The sequence below is a fragment of the Sander lucioperca genome, chromosome 2 (genome assembly GCF_008315115.2).
Source record: "Sander lucioperca isolate FBNREF2018 chromosome 2, SLUC_FBN_1.2, whole genome shotgun sequence".
Taxonomy (NCBI): domain Eukaryota; kingdom Metazoa; phylum Chordata; class Actinopteri; order Perciformes; family Percidae; genus Sander; species Sander lucioperca.
The window spans coordinates 9,078,260-9,093,069 of NC_050174.1; the positions used below are offsets into that span (position 1 = coordinate 9,078,260).

The 14,810-nt window shown below is 40.2% G+C and overlaps 1 protein-coding gene across 1 annotated transcript in view; it reads right to left on the reverse strand.

The window, feature by feature from the left end:
• The window catches only part of ipo11 (importin 11), a 156,544-nt gene that overhangs the window by 32,357 nt on the left and 109,377 nt on the right, over positions 1-14,810 (reverse strand). Inside the window, exons 25-29 of the mRNA XM_031305262.2 lie at positions 14,135-14,230; positions 13,568-13,681; positions 12,861-12,982; positions 7,282-7,377; positions 6,006-6,090 (exon numbers count right to left, since the gene is read on the reverse strand). Coding sequence (XP_031161122.1) covers positions 6,006-6,090; positions 7,282-7,377; positions 12,861-12,982; positions 13,568-13,681; positions 14,135-14,230 — 513 coding nt within the window. The remainder of the gene's footprint in view (positions 1-6,005; positions 6,091-7,281; positions 7,378-12,860; positions 12,983-13,567; positions 13,682-14,134; positions 14,231-14,810) is intronic.

Here is a 14,810-nt window from a genome sequence, read left to right on the forward strand (position 1 = left end):
AACATACTTTGTGCCACACTATGCAGAACACAACACATACCTTCTAGACCAGGGGTGGCCAACCAGTTAGGTATAAAGAGCCACAAAAAAAACGCACCATAGCAAAAAGCCACACAACACATGCACGTCCACACTACAACAGCAACAGTGTCTTCCAGATCTAATGACAGTCATAATACATAGCAGTTTTCATAGTTTTTTTTTCTCACTTAGATTGACTCAGTGGGAAACCTGACAGTCTTTGTTATCCACAATCCTTTTCAGGTCTTGCTTGAACTCGGTTGTGGCCACTCGAAGCAACTCTCTCACTCATTTGTCACTAAAGGGGCTTTCAAACAGTCGGATTCAGCAGTGAAAGGGTTAACGAGGAAGGTGATCTGTGGCCGCTGTTTTTCCTCAGGTTGCAGAATCTGTCCTCAAAACTCTGCTGCATTATTTTCCATTTTAAAATAATTGGCAAATGTATTGGCAGTATTGGCAGATGTATTCAAATGTTTTTTGTTTTTTTTTTACTTATCTGAAATACTGTATGTTTCAGAAAAGTTAAAAACAACAATCAACCAATGACACAGCCCCCAGCCACACAGTAAGAGCCTCACAGGAGCAGGCAAAGAGCCGCATACGGCTCAAGAGCCACAGGTTCGCCACCCCTGTTCTAGACCTTGTCAACAAGACCTCTATAAAGTTTCAGAACTCTAGTCCTAACCTAATGGGAGCTAGGGTCACCCGCGACCCGGTGGATGTTAAAGGAGAATTCCGGCCAATTTTTACATTAATCTTGATCGCTATAAATATGCGAGTACTTTCGACTGAAAAAAACCCGACCTGAATCAGTCCTAGCAAACTGGAGTTGCTGCAGCTACCTCTACGAGCTTCCACAGAGCTAAAACGGCAGTTGTCGGGGCAGGTTTTAGAGTGCCTTTGTGCCTCTTAACAGACACAAAATGCAATTAAAATGTCTGTGCAACATGAACACGGCCCTTACGTGACAACAAGATGTGTTTACAACGCAGACATTGTTTAAATTCACCTACCCTGTCTCTATCCTGCCGGTAGCTAGCTCGCCCTGCGACGGACAACAGCTAGCAGCTAACAGCTAGCTGCCATCCATGATAAGTGTGTTCAGCCAGGCTTATTCTGTGATAATCATCACGCAACTGTTCCGTGTGTATTTGTAGCTCATCCATTTTGTCAGACCACCGGGCGCTCACTGGATTGTTTTCGGGAGGTGACGAAGGCTGGAAGAAATCAGAAGCAAGAATCCCGGTCGGGCCTGCTAGCGCGGCTAAGGGAACTACCACACAGATTGACAATGCCAAGCCTCCTACTCACCAACACCAGATCGATCACACACAAAATGGATGAGCTACAAATACACACGGAACAGTTGCTTGATGATTATCACAGAATAAGCCCGGCTGAACACACTTATCACGGATGGCAGCTAGCAGCTTGCAGGGCGAGCTAGCTACCGGCAGGATAGAGACAGGGTAGGTGAATTTAAACAATGTCTGAGTTGAAAACGCATCTTGTTGTCACGTAATGGCCCTGTTCATGTTGCACAGACATTTTAATTGCATTTTGTGTCTGTTTAGAGGCACAAAGGCACTCTTTATCTTATGCCCCCAAAACTGCAATTTTAGCTAAGTGGAAGCTCGTAGATGTAGCTGCAGCTATTCTGTGTTGACCGCACCGATTCGGCTCGTTTTTTTTTTCTTCTATCGACAGTACTCGCATATTTATAGCGATCAAGATTAACGTAAAAATTGGTCGGAATTCTCCTTTAACAGGTTCAAATACTCCATAAACAGAAAATGTTTCAGGAGTGATGTGACCCGGAATTGGGGAGAATTTAATGACACTGGCAGTCCAAGGTGACATTGTTTACTGCCGTTAGCATGTAGTTACATGCGACAATGTTAACACCGCAGTGGCTTAAAAAAAAAAAAAAAAACTCCAGTCCTGCCTACTTGGAGCAGATGACCAATCATAGCAGGCCGGCTTAGAGTTGCGTAAGACTTAGCCGAGAGTAGAAAAAACTGTTGAAACAGGAGCGTTCAGAATAGTTGGAAATCTGAACGTTTTAGCTCACAAGGATTTGTCTAAAATACGTTTACCTCATTATTTGAATTTAACATGAAAATCCAACATTATAACACTGTAGATATGACAGAAAACACAGAAAAGCATATGTCCCCTTTAAGTCTGAGCTTCAGTCAACTTCTGGTGCTTTCAGAATCACCATATGTACAATATATACTGTAGTTTTTCTTTTGTAAATTCAAAAATTAGAATGGTTATCTTTAAATCTGAAAACAACTGTTCTAACTGTGAGCCTAATGTTTATTATACTATCATATGAAACCACCATTACCAATACCAATGGCAGAAAGATGCACTTCTTAAAACTAACTCATTAGCCTAATTGTCTGTAACCAAAATCTCATCAGTCATCCTGAGCAAATGCCATAAATGACTAAACCAAGCTTCTGTTCAAATAAATCGAAACTACATTAAACAATAAACAGAGCACACAAAATGAGGGTTTTAAAATGAGGCTATGTAGTTGGTCTGCACCTGGGAGGCTGCAATATATATAATCATAACAAGTAATGTGTCTGATCAGCATGCATTTTAATGCCAAGATGTGACACTACAGAGTGAGTGTACATTCTTGGACTAAGAACTCCATATCTAGTCTTTTGTCATTTTTGTCAGAGGGATAGGGGTCGACCTTTAAACTGTACATCTACGGCAATGGCTATCACAAGTTTACCTAGAACTCCCAAACTGCAAGTTAGTCCGTTTCTCTCGTTTCTGTTTTTTTTTTTTCATGTAGAGCCTAACGTTAGCTACAATAGCTGACATTAGCGCTTATTCCAGCGGACCTCTGCATAACGTCAGTTAAATTAACTTTAACCAGCCCGGTTCTATGTGAAAAAACAACGGCAAAGAGAAACAGACTTAACATACTTGCTGTTTCGGACTTCCAGGTGAACTCATGGAAGACGTTACCATATGCTAGATGTTTGGTTAAAAAAGGCTTCGGAGCAACGGGCTGTGTGTCCAGAAGACACGCTCTCCTTCCCCTCTCCCCTCAAACTCCTCCACTCCAAAACAGTGACAAAAAGATGACACTCTTTTTAGCGTCTCCCAAGTGTCATCCTTGTTATTCTTATCATGAAATACACATAATAAAGGAGTACATGGGATTTATTGTTTCGTTTTTTACCCTGGTATCGAATTGGGTATCAAGAATCGTGGAATTTCACTGGTATTGACCACTGGATTTCTGGTATTGTGAGATCCCTACTAAAAACACAGAAAAATGATGAGAAAAACTCAACAGACTTCTTTATTTTTATAAATATTTGATCTGAAAGAGTTCCCAATTGAACATTATCCACGGCCAAGGTAAAATAAATGAATAAATGTAAATTGTTTGAGTTTTTAAAAATTAAAATTTTCAGTGCTTTGTGCACCACAATTTCACTTTCCTACATCATGATGGTGTGGTACGAGATGTTTCGAAAGCCATATCTTAATACCTCAGCAAAAAAAAACAACCTAAACTATCTGCATTGCTACTAGATACCATTAACAGTGTGAGGGACATATTTATAACTAGGGCTGTGATGATAACCGCATCACTGCAATACAGCCAGTAACGTGACACTACCGCGGTGATAACATCATCACCGCATTTTTTATTTTTTATTTAATTTTGCTGGTGAAAGTTACAGGAGTGCATATGTCGTGTGATGAAATGTAATGAACACAATAGTCATTGTTTAACTATCATCAACGTCTGTCTTCTATCTTATAGTCAAGAGATTATGGAGGAAAAATCTTAAATTGCTCGTCACTTTGCACAAGACAATGGACAGTCCATTAAATATATGGGGGATTTCTTTTGTGTGTCTGCTTATTATGAATTATTTCTAAAGGTAACATTTAATAAAATACATGGTAGGGAAGGCAAAGACATTTCTCCATTCTCAGCTGAGGTGGACACATTAACGTTACCGCTGCAGTGTTTTACCATTGCACATTAGCCTAGCAGCTAGCAAATTTTCCATCTGCTTATAGCTTAATCCCGACAAAACAGCACGGTTGAGCCAATGTTTTTTTCAGGGGTAAAACCCTTCACTTTACTGGCAGTTTTGACAACAGATGAAGCCACTGTGTCCTGAAAAGCTCAAGTTTGTTGTTTTGGCCCAAGTTTGAACAGGATTCAATACAGGATGCCACATCTGGCCTCCATCGCTATTCAGTAATCAGGTACCCTCTTTATATCACACTTTGACCTGCACAATTGCGTGTAATAGGGCACCTTTGTCTTCTATTTTCATGTTCATTTCAGAGTCTAATCAGTCATTGGCATTTACTCATAGCACAATACGCTGTGTTGTGCATGTACTTTAGAGTGTAGTAAAAAATAATCGTATGAGTGGGTGTGTGTCACATCCCCAAAGCACATCAGACAGAGCCCATGTCATTAGTACCAGTGAAGAAAGTCTTTGATGTTGCCTATCCCTCTTCTTGTTTGATGGGGCTGGCCTTATAGATGAAGCACAAGAATCAAATGATGCATTATGTACTGAGGCCCCAACACAGCATCAGTTAGCCTAGTCTAGTTGCCTGGAACACTCAGATCAAAGTGAGGGGCCCTTACAAATCCCAGACAAGATAGAGTGGAACAGTCAACAGCTTCCAAAGCACAAACCAAACTCTCATTTCATGCCCAGAAAAACATGACAAGATTAATTCAGGGACACATCAGAAGACAGCAGCAGTGGTGAGGCAGCCTCTCCTAATACAGGGACTATAAATCTTAGAGCTGCACCCACGAAGACAACCTATATATGGAATAATAGAGGAAGGCTATGCTATCCAGGACATCTTAAGATAAACCAAAGCCACATATTTAAAGATCAGCGTATGACGCTTTCCATCATTCCAGGTTTATCAAATATCAAACTCAGGTGTAGGTGTGATTTTGTGTGCAGTGACCGACCAGGTCCTGCTATTTACATCCGATAATATCAGTCTGTTCCTTCAACACACACATGTACAATGTCTTCCCGTTTAAAAAATATTTCCATCAGATTTGAGTTTTAGACTTTGAGTCTGAGGTTTTCAAAGAAAATTACTTATTATTAAATTGGAGTTATTTTTGATGCCCCAAATAAAGGTGTCAAAATAGCGTGGATGATCTTCAAGCACAACATGCTTTTTTAGAACAATTACTTAATGTTTTATACCCTTCCCAGAGAAGCTCAATATATAAACTATAGAGTTGAAAAATATATCTACATGTTGTACAGATGGTTTACTCAAAGACATGTGCATTTCACATTGTTGTCTCAATATATTCATCAAAGTGAGGCATTGATGCACAAACAAGACAGTTTAAGGTTACTATTTATCATGAGAAAGTGCTAGAACAAACATCATCTGTCTCACAAGCTCTTTCAGACTAGCACAAACAGACATTTTTATACACATAAATGTACTGTATATTAGTATAAATCCCCCACCTAGGGGCCATTTATAAATACTCAACAACATCCGCTCTTACCCTACTTGACTCAAAGCATACAGCAAGCTACTATGACACGTGTGCATCCAGAAGGCAGTACTTAAAAGTGAGTATGTGATGCACTGCACTGGAAAGCTGTAGCAGCTATTGAAGCTGAGAGGTGGCTCTGAATTGGTTAACTTACGAGTGTTTGAAGTGACCACCTTTCTCTGTGCTTACTAATATTTTCTGCTCTCTAAACTATGGGGTTTATTTTAGTTGAGTGATTTTATTTTTTATGAGTGCCAGTGTAGCATAAAGGATACCACAAGGGGAGACATTATGTTCAACAACATCACAGTATTAAAGCTATTTATCTAAAATTTCAAATGAGAATGGAACAACAGAACAAAAGGCTTTAATAATTGCAAAATTAAATCTTTACCATGCGTGTACAATGTGTGTGTGTGTGTATTTGACTGACCAGTTTCTTCCTCTTGTCCTGCTCAGTTGGTGGCTCCTCATCGTCACTCAGCTTGGGCTCCTCAAAATGGCTCATCAGCATGCAGCTGCAAACACAATAATATTCAAATCAAATAATATCAAATAATCAAATATTAATAACCACACATAAACCTGCACGGTAGACAATTTCAGAACAGGCAGCGTGCAAAAAAAAGTAATTGCTGTTTAACTGTGAACATGAACATTTCTTTTACTATTTTTTTTTTGGTTTAGTTATTACAATTTTACACATTGATCCTGTGCAGTTCAGTACAGAACAAAAGATATTCAAATTTTCAATTCCTTTTACAGTAGTTCAGTGACTGAATTGCTACAATAACAATGGAGTACCAGGATGAATTGGCTTGCTTTGGCATGCTATTTTGCTGAATTTAACCATTGCAGCAAGGACTTTTATTGTTATTCCACACCACGCAATAACAATTCCAAACCACTTATGACAAAAGATGAATAAAAGGAACGTCTGTTTATTTGAAACTTTACTCAATTCCTTAATATAGACAGGAAAATTACAATACCGAGTGCTTTCTGTCTCAGTTGATTGCATTAACAAATAGTGAATAAATATGCATCCACAAATATGTTTGTCCGTTATGAAGAGCAAAAGGGAACCAAAACAATTCAACACATCACTGGCAAATAAAGAAACATTTACACTAACCTTTCTACCAAACGTTTCAGTCCCTTTCACACTGGCACATTTTATGAGGCTGCTGAGCATTTTTGACAGCTGAAAGAAGGTGTCTGCATGTAGGTTAACATCTACTAAGGAATAAGCACCATGGTACTGGGCCAGAGAGCCGGAGGGGAGAGTGATGGGGCAGAGCAGATTCACAGTGGGCATGTGTTTTCTGGGCCATTTCACAGTCCATTATTTTTCTAGAGAAATGTGTCCTCTCCCAACACTGCCACTCAGCCTCTTTTAGCACACGGTCATGCTCCATGAGTAAGGGATGGCTTTTATTTCATTAATTTAAAATCTTTCTTCAGGGGTTTGGTTTTGATTAAATCCAAGCAAAGATTCAACAGCACATCTGCAGTTGCACTGCTTTCAAAACAAATATTTCAACTGTCTTCATTCATCATGCATGAGCTTTGTCAAAATTGCTGTACAAACTCCATTCACTGGTGAAAAAGAATGTATTTCATGTTAAACTGTATCATTTAGGAGTATTTATGTATTTGTTTTTCTTTGTTTTCTCCCCATTCATTTAGTAACAACCACGCATACTTACTCTTTGAAGGTGCCTGTTTCAGAATCTTCTGTCATTACATCATGTAGTGCCTCAACGGAGATGTTGATGATGCCACAGAACTTGTCCTGGATCACACTGATAACACACAGACGACACAGGCTTATTACTCATGAGATCATTAATTCAACAGCTGTGTGTTTGTGTGTGTTTAATGACATAGAGGGAGATATAGAGAGAGATGGGTATCTCTCCAAAGAAGCATCAAGAGCAACAGCCAAGGTTAAGTCTTGGCGAAACTCAAAGTGATAAAGTGTCTGTCACAAAAACACATGGCCATCCAGAGAAAAGGGTATCTATGTCATCTATCAACTCGCATCATAGAACACATGTCCAGATTGTTCTGTTTGTATGTATCTCACCCTAACCATTTGCTTTTGGTACGAACATTTCTAAAAAGAGAGAAAGGTGATTAAAACAAAACAAAAAAAAATCACGTCAGTAACAGTGAATTGAAAACATTTCTCTACTTTTATGATTCCACAAAACCATGTACCCACTGATCAATCACATATGACAAGTGTGATTTTCCAACTGTAAATGCAGTTTTACACATTCAAGTGTGAAAAATAAAAATCAATGAGGCTTACTGTCTTTGCACACAGCCTTGCGGGCCAAGTGTCTAATTTTCATCGTAGCCACTAAGGTGATTCTTCCACTTCAGAAGCATGGCAGAGCTTTGGCTTGCAGAACCTAAGACTTTTAAAATATGCTGGCTCGCAACATCCACCACTCAGGCCTGGAGACGAGCAGCAGTCATTGATGAATTATTTAAGTCATTCTTCCCATATCAATCTAACTAAATCTTTGTTTGTGTGTGAGAGCGCAACAGTACCGCCCACAGCGGGTTCCGGAAGTAAAAATACAATGCAATTTCTCCACTGACAGTTGCAGTATAAGCCATGAAGTCGTAACCGTCGATGGTAGACTTAAAACCAGCTTGCCGACATGACTAAGCGATTGTATATGCTCATATAGACGCCAAAAATCATGGGGCACTAACCTTGTTTAGAGATAAATGTCTTTTATTCGCGATGTCGCGAAGTACTTCATTACCCACAATCCTGAACAATCCCACAGTGATGCCTCTGATTGGTGGAACTCATGCTGGTGAGGAGGGGGAGGAGGGGGAGCTGCCTGCACGATCCGTCACGAGGATTTACGACACTGCACGAATCACGATTAGTTCCATGCTTCTGACGTTAGCCTCCACCGGGAAGCTAACGTTAGTTTAGCTAACAGCTAATTCGGCTAACTGCTAGCTGACAGCTTGATTCAGTCTAAAATAACGTTAACTCAAACTTAACACTGGGTAAAGCAGGCTACAGCTGATGTAACAGCCGTTATATATGTTAACGGTTATTTTCAGGTTTATTTTGAGGGTCTTTTAAAGTTATTACATGCTGCCTCAGCTAGCGGTTAGCCGAATTAGCTGTTAACTAACGTTAGTTTCCTTTGTTCAGTGGTGCGCGGTGGTTTATGGGATGAGTAGTTCCTTCGTTCTGAGATCACGATATGTACACAGTGTTGTACCTTTGACTTTTTTTGAATTTTCTGTTAGTTTTTTCACTCAAAATGATACGTTGTAGTTTTAGGAGTCAAGTCCCATCTGGTTAGCCTAAGGCATGGTCTAAAACTCTTTATATACGGATTTTTCCAGACGTCTATGGGAAAAATGAATGGGAATTTTACTTCCGGAACCCAAGGTCTCTCGGACGAGGGGCGGGACTGATGAGGTGTGCAGCTTGCGGTGGTGGGGCTTTACAGCTCTGTCAAGCATGCCTTCTGCTGCGGGCTATCAGCGATTAGTCTATATACACAACATTCCACTTCAGGGATCGCTCCGGTGCCGCCCGAAATTCCGACTCATGTCCCTCATTTAGGCCGGATGTCAGTTGCCTTGGGCTTCCTTTGTGTTGGCATTCTAAACTCTGGTTGATTTATGAGGACTATGGTTAACTGCTCCTTAGATCTCTGCAGGGTAAATCCAGACAGCTAGCTAGACTATCTGTCCAATCTGAGTTTTCTGTTGCTCTGTACAGCCAAGACGATTGTGATTGATTTTAAGAAATGCCAATAAACCAGAGCACGTTTTTCTCCCATCCCGGAATGCTGTGTGGACCTCCTCTGCAGCGCTGTGGAGGAAGGTCTGGCAAAGTGAGACTAATTGGCGATTAATACGCCTATTAATTCCTCCGCTAAGTGTATTTCACTGTGTGTGTTTCTGACCGCTGGATATAGCCTAGCTTACTAACTTTACAACCAAACTCTTCTTCAACTCTTCATTAATAGTAAAACTATTAATACCACAGAGTACAAGTCCTGCATTCAAATGTTTACTGAAAGTGAAAAGAGGCATTGCAATGTACTTAAATTCAGGGGGCTTTCACACCTGAAAGTCCGAACCAAGGTCCTGACCAAGATTCATGTTTTTGTTACATTGTATACATTTGATCCGGTACACTGCAGTTATGCAAGCGCACTAAAGATCTATACATGACAAAACTACGTCATGCCGTCATCACATACGTGACCTGCGTCTCCAGATACTTATAATTGATTCATTTGTAGATGGGCTTCCTCTCGTATCCTCTCTCTGTGTCAAAGTTTTTTAAACTGACTGCTGCTCTCCCCTACTGCCGCAGCTCTTTTTGTTTTGTTGTGATGTTGAGAAGCAAGACACGGGAACTTTCTTTCTGGAGCATTTATTTAGAGACAAACGGAAACCTACACAGTAAACTGCTGATTTATATTCTGCTCTGATAGCCGACAACTGTCTACACACTCTCTCTCACATAGGCTACACACTAAACTGTTCCTTAAAGGAGCTTCCCCGGTCTTATAACACCAAGATAGCCTGCCAGAGCTTCCTGTATTTGGCCAAAAAGTCCGAACCATCCAAAAAATGTTTTTACACTATAAACGATCTGGACCACGGTTCAGTTTAATCCGGACCGAGACCACCTCATTTGGGCACCTCAAATTTCGGTCGCTTGGCCCAGGGGAGGTTTCACACTCCGACCGAAAGTCTGGACCAAACAAGGTAGGTGTGAAAGCCCCCTTTCTTAACATCTGTCCAAGGTGGAGCTTTTAATTCTAATATAATGCTGGATAATTTAATGAATAATAATGCATCATATTTTAATTGTAATATTTTGTGAGTAAAATCTGAATCTGCAATGTAACCAGTAACATTTCTCTGTCAGACAAATGTAGGGATGTCCCGATCAGGTTTTTCTGCCCTTGAGTCCGAGTCATTTGATTTTGAGTATCTACCGATACCGAGTCCCGATCCAATACTTCTATAATAATTCAACTTTATAATACCTCCAGACCACACACATACTCACGCTTTCCGCTTCAAGCTGCTTCTGTGTTCTACTTTGCCGACATTTAACCAATAGCGTCTCTGCAACAAAGTGATGTCATGCCGCACGCGTTGCTGTTTGGAGTCAAAAGGGTCTAACTCTGTGCCACCGCATAACTATAGATGTGTTAAAAAATAATGAGAATATATATACATATATATCCGAGTCCTGATCGGGAGGTAACGTCCGATTCTGATCGAGTCTGAAACGTGATCGGGCCCGATTTCCGATCACGTGATCGGATCTGGACATCCCTAGTAAAATGCGTTGCTCTGAAGTAGAAGTACAAAATAAGTCAGTAGTATACAGTTGGGTTGCACAGTAAGTGCTTTGGGGGCCTTCAGTTAGTTGTCAGTTATTTCGGGGTACAATGGTTCTGGAGAAAGCTCAAAGCAACAATGTGTAAGGCCAAGCAATCGGTCCGCGCCAGTTAAACAATTGTAATGTAATAAACAGTTATCTCGCTGGACGAGTGAACTGTTTTGTGTTCATGGTGACACACTTGGATCCTGCCGAGCCACTGTACCACCAGTGTCTCACCTAATCTGCAGAAGAATAAATATTGTTTCATCACAAAGGAGGGAGGACAACGTTAAACTGCCCTTCTCTTCACCTAGTCGACTCAACTGTTTCCTTTTGCTGCCATTTGGAGGGTCTGTTTTGACTTTTGGAAAGATGTTGCACTTATTGAACTTAAAACAGGGAAACAGTTTAACAAATCAACAGTGAAAACATCTTGAACTGTGAAATTCCCCTTAAAACTTTTTGAATTCCCCTTCAAAACACAAGTCAAGATAAGAGTTTACTTGCAAAATGTAATTTGCAAAATAATCACTTTTCTCGATTACATTGTTTTTGTGATTGTTAGGAGCCAAAATCGTAATCGCGATAAACATTTTGATTAATTGCACAGCCCTAGGATGGGCTTGTAATCTGTCATAGTTCTTAGACCTTGCCTTAATTGTAGTTCTGCTTTTTTCCCATATTCCATTTTGGCCTCTTTTACTGCTGGTATCCATTTAGTCAGCCTATGACTTTGCACTGTAATCATATTTTCTACACTGGCATGTGAGAAAATGTGCCCTTCTCCAATTAACTTTCAATTTTAAAGAACACACTCACATGACAAGTAAAGGAAACATCATAAATAAGGCTAATAAATACTGTAGATTTTTCCTTTCAGTGAGTAACATTTCACTACTAATATCCTGGGAGAGTAAAATACATCTGAACACCTTTGCCCCCAATTTCCTAATAGTCTCAAATTAGCAACCATGGCAACAACTGGATGCAGGCATCAAAGATCCCTTATCACACATTTAGACTCATGTCTGTCAATTCTAATTCTATCCAGCCTAACACTTCTCCGGTGATTATTTTCTAATGGCTGACTCGTGCTAGCTGCTTCGTGCCTGACATTCAAATCAATGTAAGAGGAAACATGATCTGAAAGCTGGCGGGCTGTGTGCAAAGACAAATTGGTCGCAGCAACAAAGTCCTCATCAGAATCAACCGTCTCTGTGTTGTCCTCATTCCATAAATAAAAGGAGGCAGCAAGGAGGTAGAGGACAGTGATTTAAAGTACATTTTCAGTGTGTATTACTGCCCCACACTGTGTTAATCCAAAAATGTATGCAGCATTTAAATGTCATATTAGATTCAGATTTTCTGTGCTCAGTGGTAATTACAGATCAACTGTGTGCAAAGGACTTAGTGTGTGATGACCAAGGCAAGAGAAGAACATTCTTTATCTCACAAAATAAAATGTTGGTTTAAGTCTAGTATTAGTAAAGAATAAAACTGAATCCACTACAATTCAGACATAAGCACAATCCCACTGTCTGTGTATGCCTGCATTGTGCATATGTGTGTGCTGCTGTCACATATTACTGGCACCCATATGGTGTTAAGTCTGTTGATTTTGTGCAGCATATTATGGCTGTATGGTCAAAATTTGAACTTTTTAACAACAGCTTATATTCTCTGTTGTTAGTGACAACCCATTCAAAACCAAAGACAGTACAGTAACAAAAAAATAAATAAACAAGAGCTGAGTAAATAATTATAAAGTATGTCTTTTCACTTTCTACTTATTTGCCCATGTGTCAGCTGTGCTGACAGGGTGAATGCTATCCACTTCTCAACCGGCTCAAAGCCCCATCTGCACATAAATGAATGGCAAATGTTTCTCACCTGTTGTCAGATGGTAGGAGGGAAAGCAGAGCCAGCGACGATAGCTTCCTCCTCTCTGGCTGAGTGATGTTGTCCATGCGGTCGACCCACATCTCTATAACACTGCCCAACAACTGGTCCATCTGATGAGAAGAGATAAGGGTGAAGGAAGAGAGGTAGACAAGAGTGAGGAGAGATAAAGAGGGTTAATACAGAGGAAGAAAGAGAGAGGAGCGGCAATTGATTATAAAAAGAAGCCAACAAAGACTGAATAAACAGTGTTTCACAACTCAAAATACAGTATACTGATGACTTTTATATGTTTTAAAATGTATGGGTCTACCATTGTCATAGTAGTCAGAAAGTGACCTTCCCTGTTTGTTCTGCCTCATTTACCTCACTGCCTTGTCTTCTATCGTCAATAAAGGAGAGGCATGATGGAGAGACAACTTAGACATGACTCTAAGTCTTTCATTTATTTAGATTAAGGCAGCAATGTCGAAAAAAAGGCGAAGTCAATGTTGTTCAAAAACTGTCAGGGTTTCACAGTGAAGGGGGACAGCTCCAAACTTTAGGGCTTGAATAGGTTACCATTTGCAATTCCTTGGCTCATTAGCCTCGTTCAAAATGATTCCCTTTTAACAGGCACTTTGCGGTTATGTCTCTCACATACATTTGAAGGCACTGTGCTGAGGAGACAGAAATGAAGGGCGGACATCGAGTCTCACCTTCTGGCTACACTCAGAAGCCATTTGAGTGAGCAGAGAGGAGAAGAAACTGGAGTTCTGGAGAAGGATGCGGCCCATGATTCCTAGGTAGGTCGACATCACCACAGGATATCTCTGTACAACACACACAAATACACACACACACACACAATCACAATACACAATCAATCATGTGGATGCAGAAAAATAACCATGCACAAATGCTTTTACATAAAACAAAAAGGTCATTAAGCACGATAAGGGGAAAGAAGATTCACTGACACAGCAGAATTGTTAAAAGCAGCATGTGACCCTTAACTGAGCTGAATGATCAATGAATACCATATATTGTCTCCCCAAGAATTCATTTTTATGAGACAGAAAAGGACAAACATGCAGCTGCAGGAATCTTCTTTTATTAAGTGAGTATTTTGAGGTTTAATAAGGTAAATGCTTAAGCACTCAGTAAAAGAAGATGGAAAATGGGTGAAAATGCACCACAGGTATTATAACATCTTTAACAGGACCAGTTTGTCCTTTTATATTATCCCAGTCCAGATATGTGCATTATGTTGAGGGAAAACTTACCTCGCCGTCCACAATACCTCTGAAGACATGGGGCAGCAGGGGCTGGAACATGTGGGCTCCCAGTATGGGGCTAACCTTTAAAGCTATCTCCACCACCTGCCAAGACACAGGGAGGATGAGAGACTGTACTCAGAGAGGAGAGTAAGGAACAGTAGCAAGGAGAAACAGAAGAACAGTCAGGGATAACCTTAGACCAGAGAGGGTGTGTGTCAAAAGAGAGACAGTAAGGGACAGACACAGGATGATGTTAAGAAATGTGGGAGGACATACGGGGGCAAAAGGGAGTTAGCAGGGGATTTCTTTTTCAAGAGATAGTAAAAGAATGTAGAAAATCCTCCTTTTAATTGACCCTTTGACCTACAGTATGCAGCAGGCAAGGTTAGTCCCTTAAGTTTTAGTTTCTCAAGAAATTTGAATGAGCTCTCTGTCAGGTATTAGACCTGAAATAAAAACAGTACCTAAATTCAACAGCTTAAGTACAGCAACAAAAAAAAACAAAGACACAATATGACTAAAGAAAAATCTGAGGGTAAAAGATAAAGTGACAGAGGCATCATGGTATGCGTGGCTGCGTTCCTACATACAGTACTGTATGTAGGTGTACACTCAGTTGTCCCTTTATAAGGGTATACCTAGCTAAAACTAATGCAATCTAATACAACAGGCCTGCAATAAA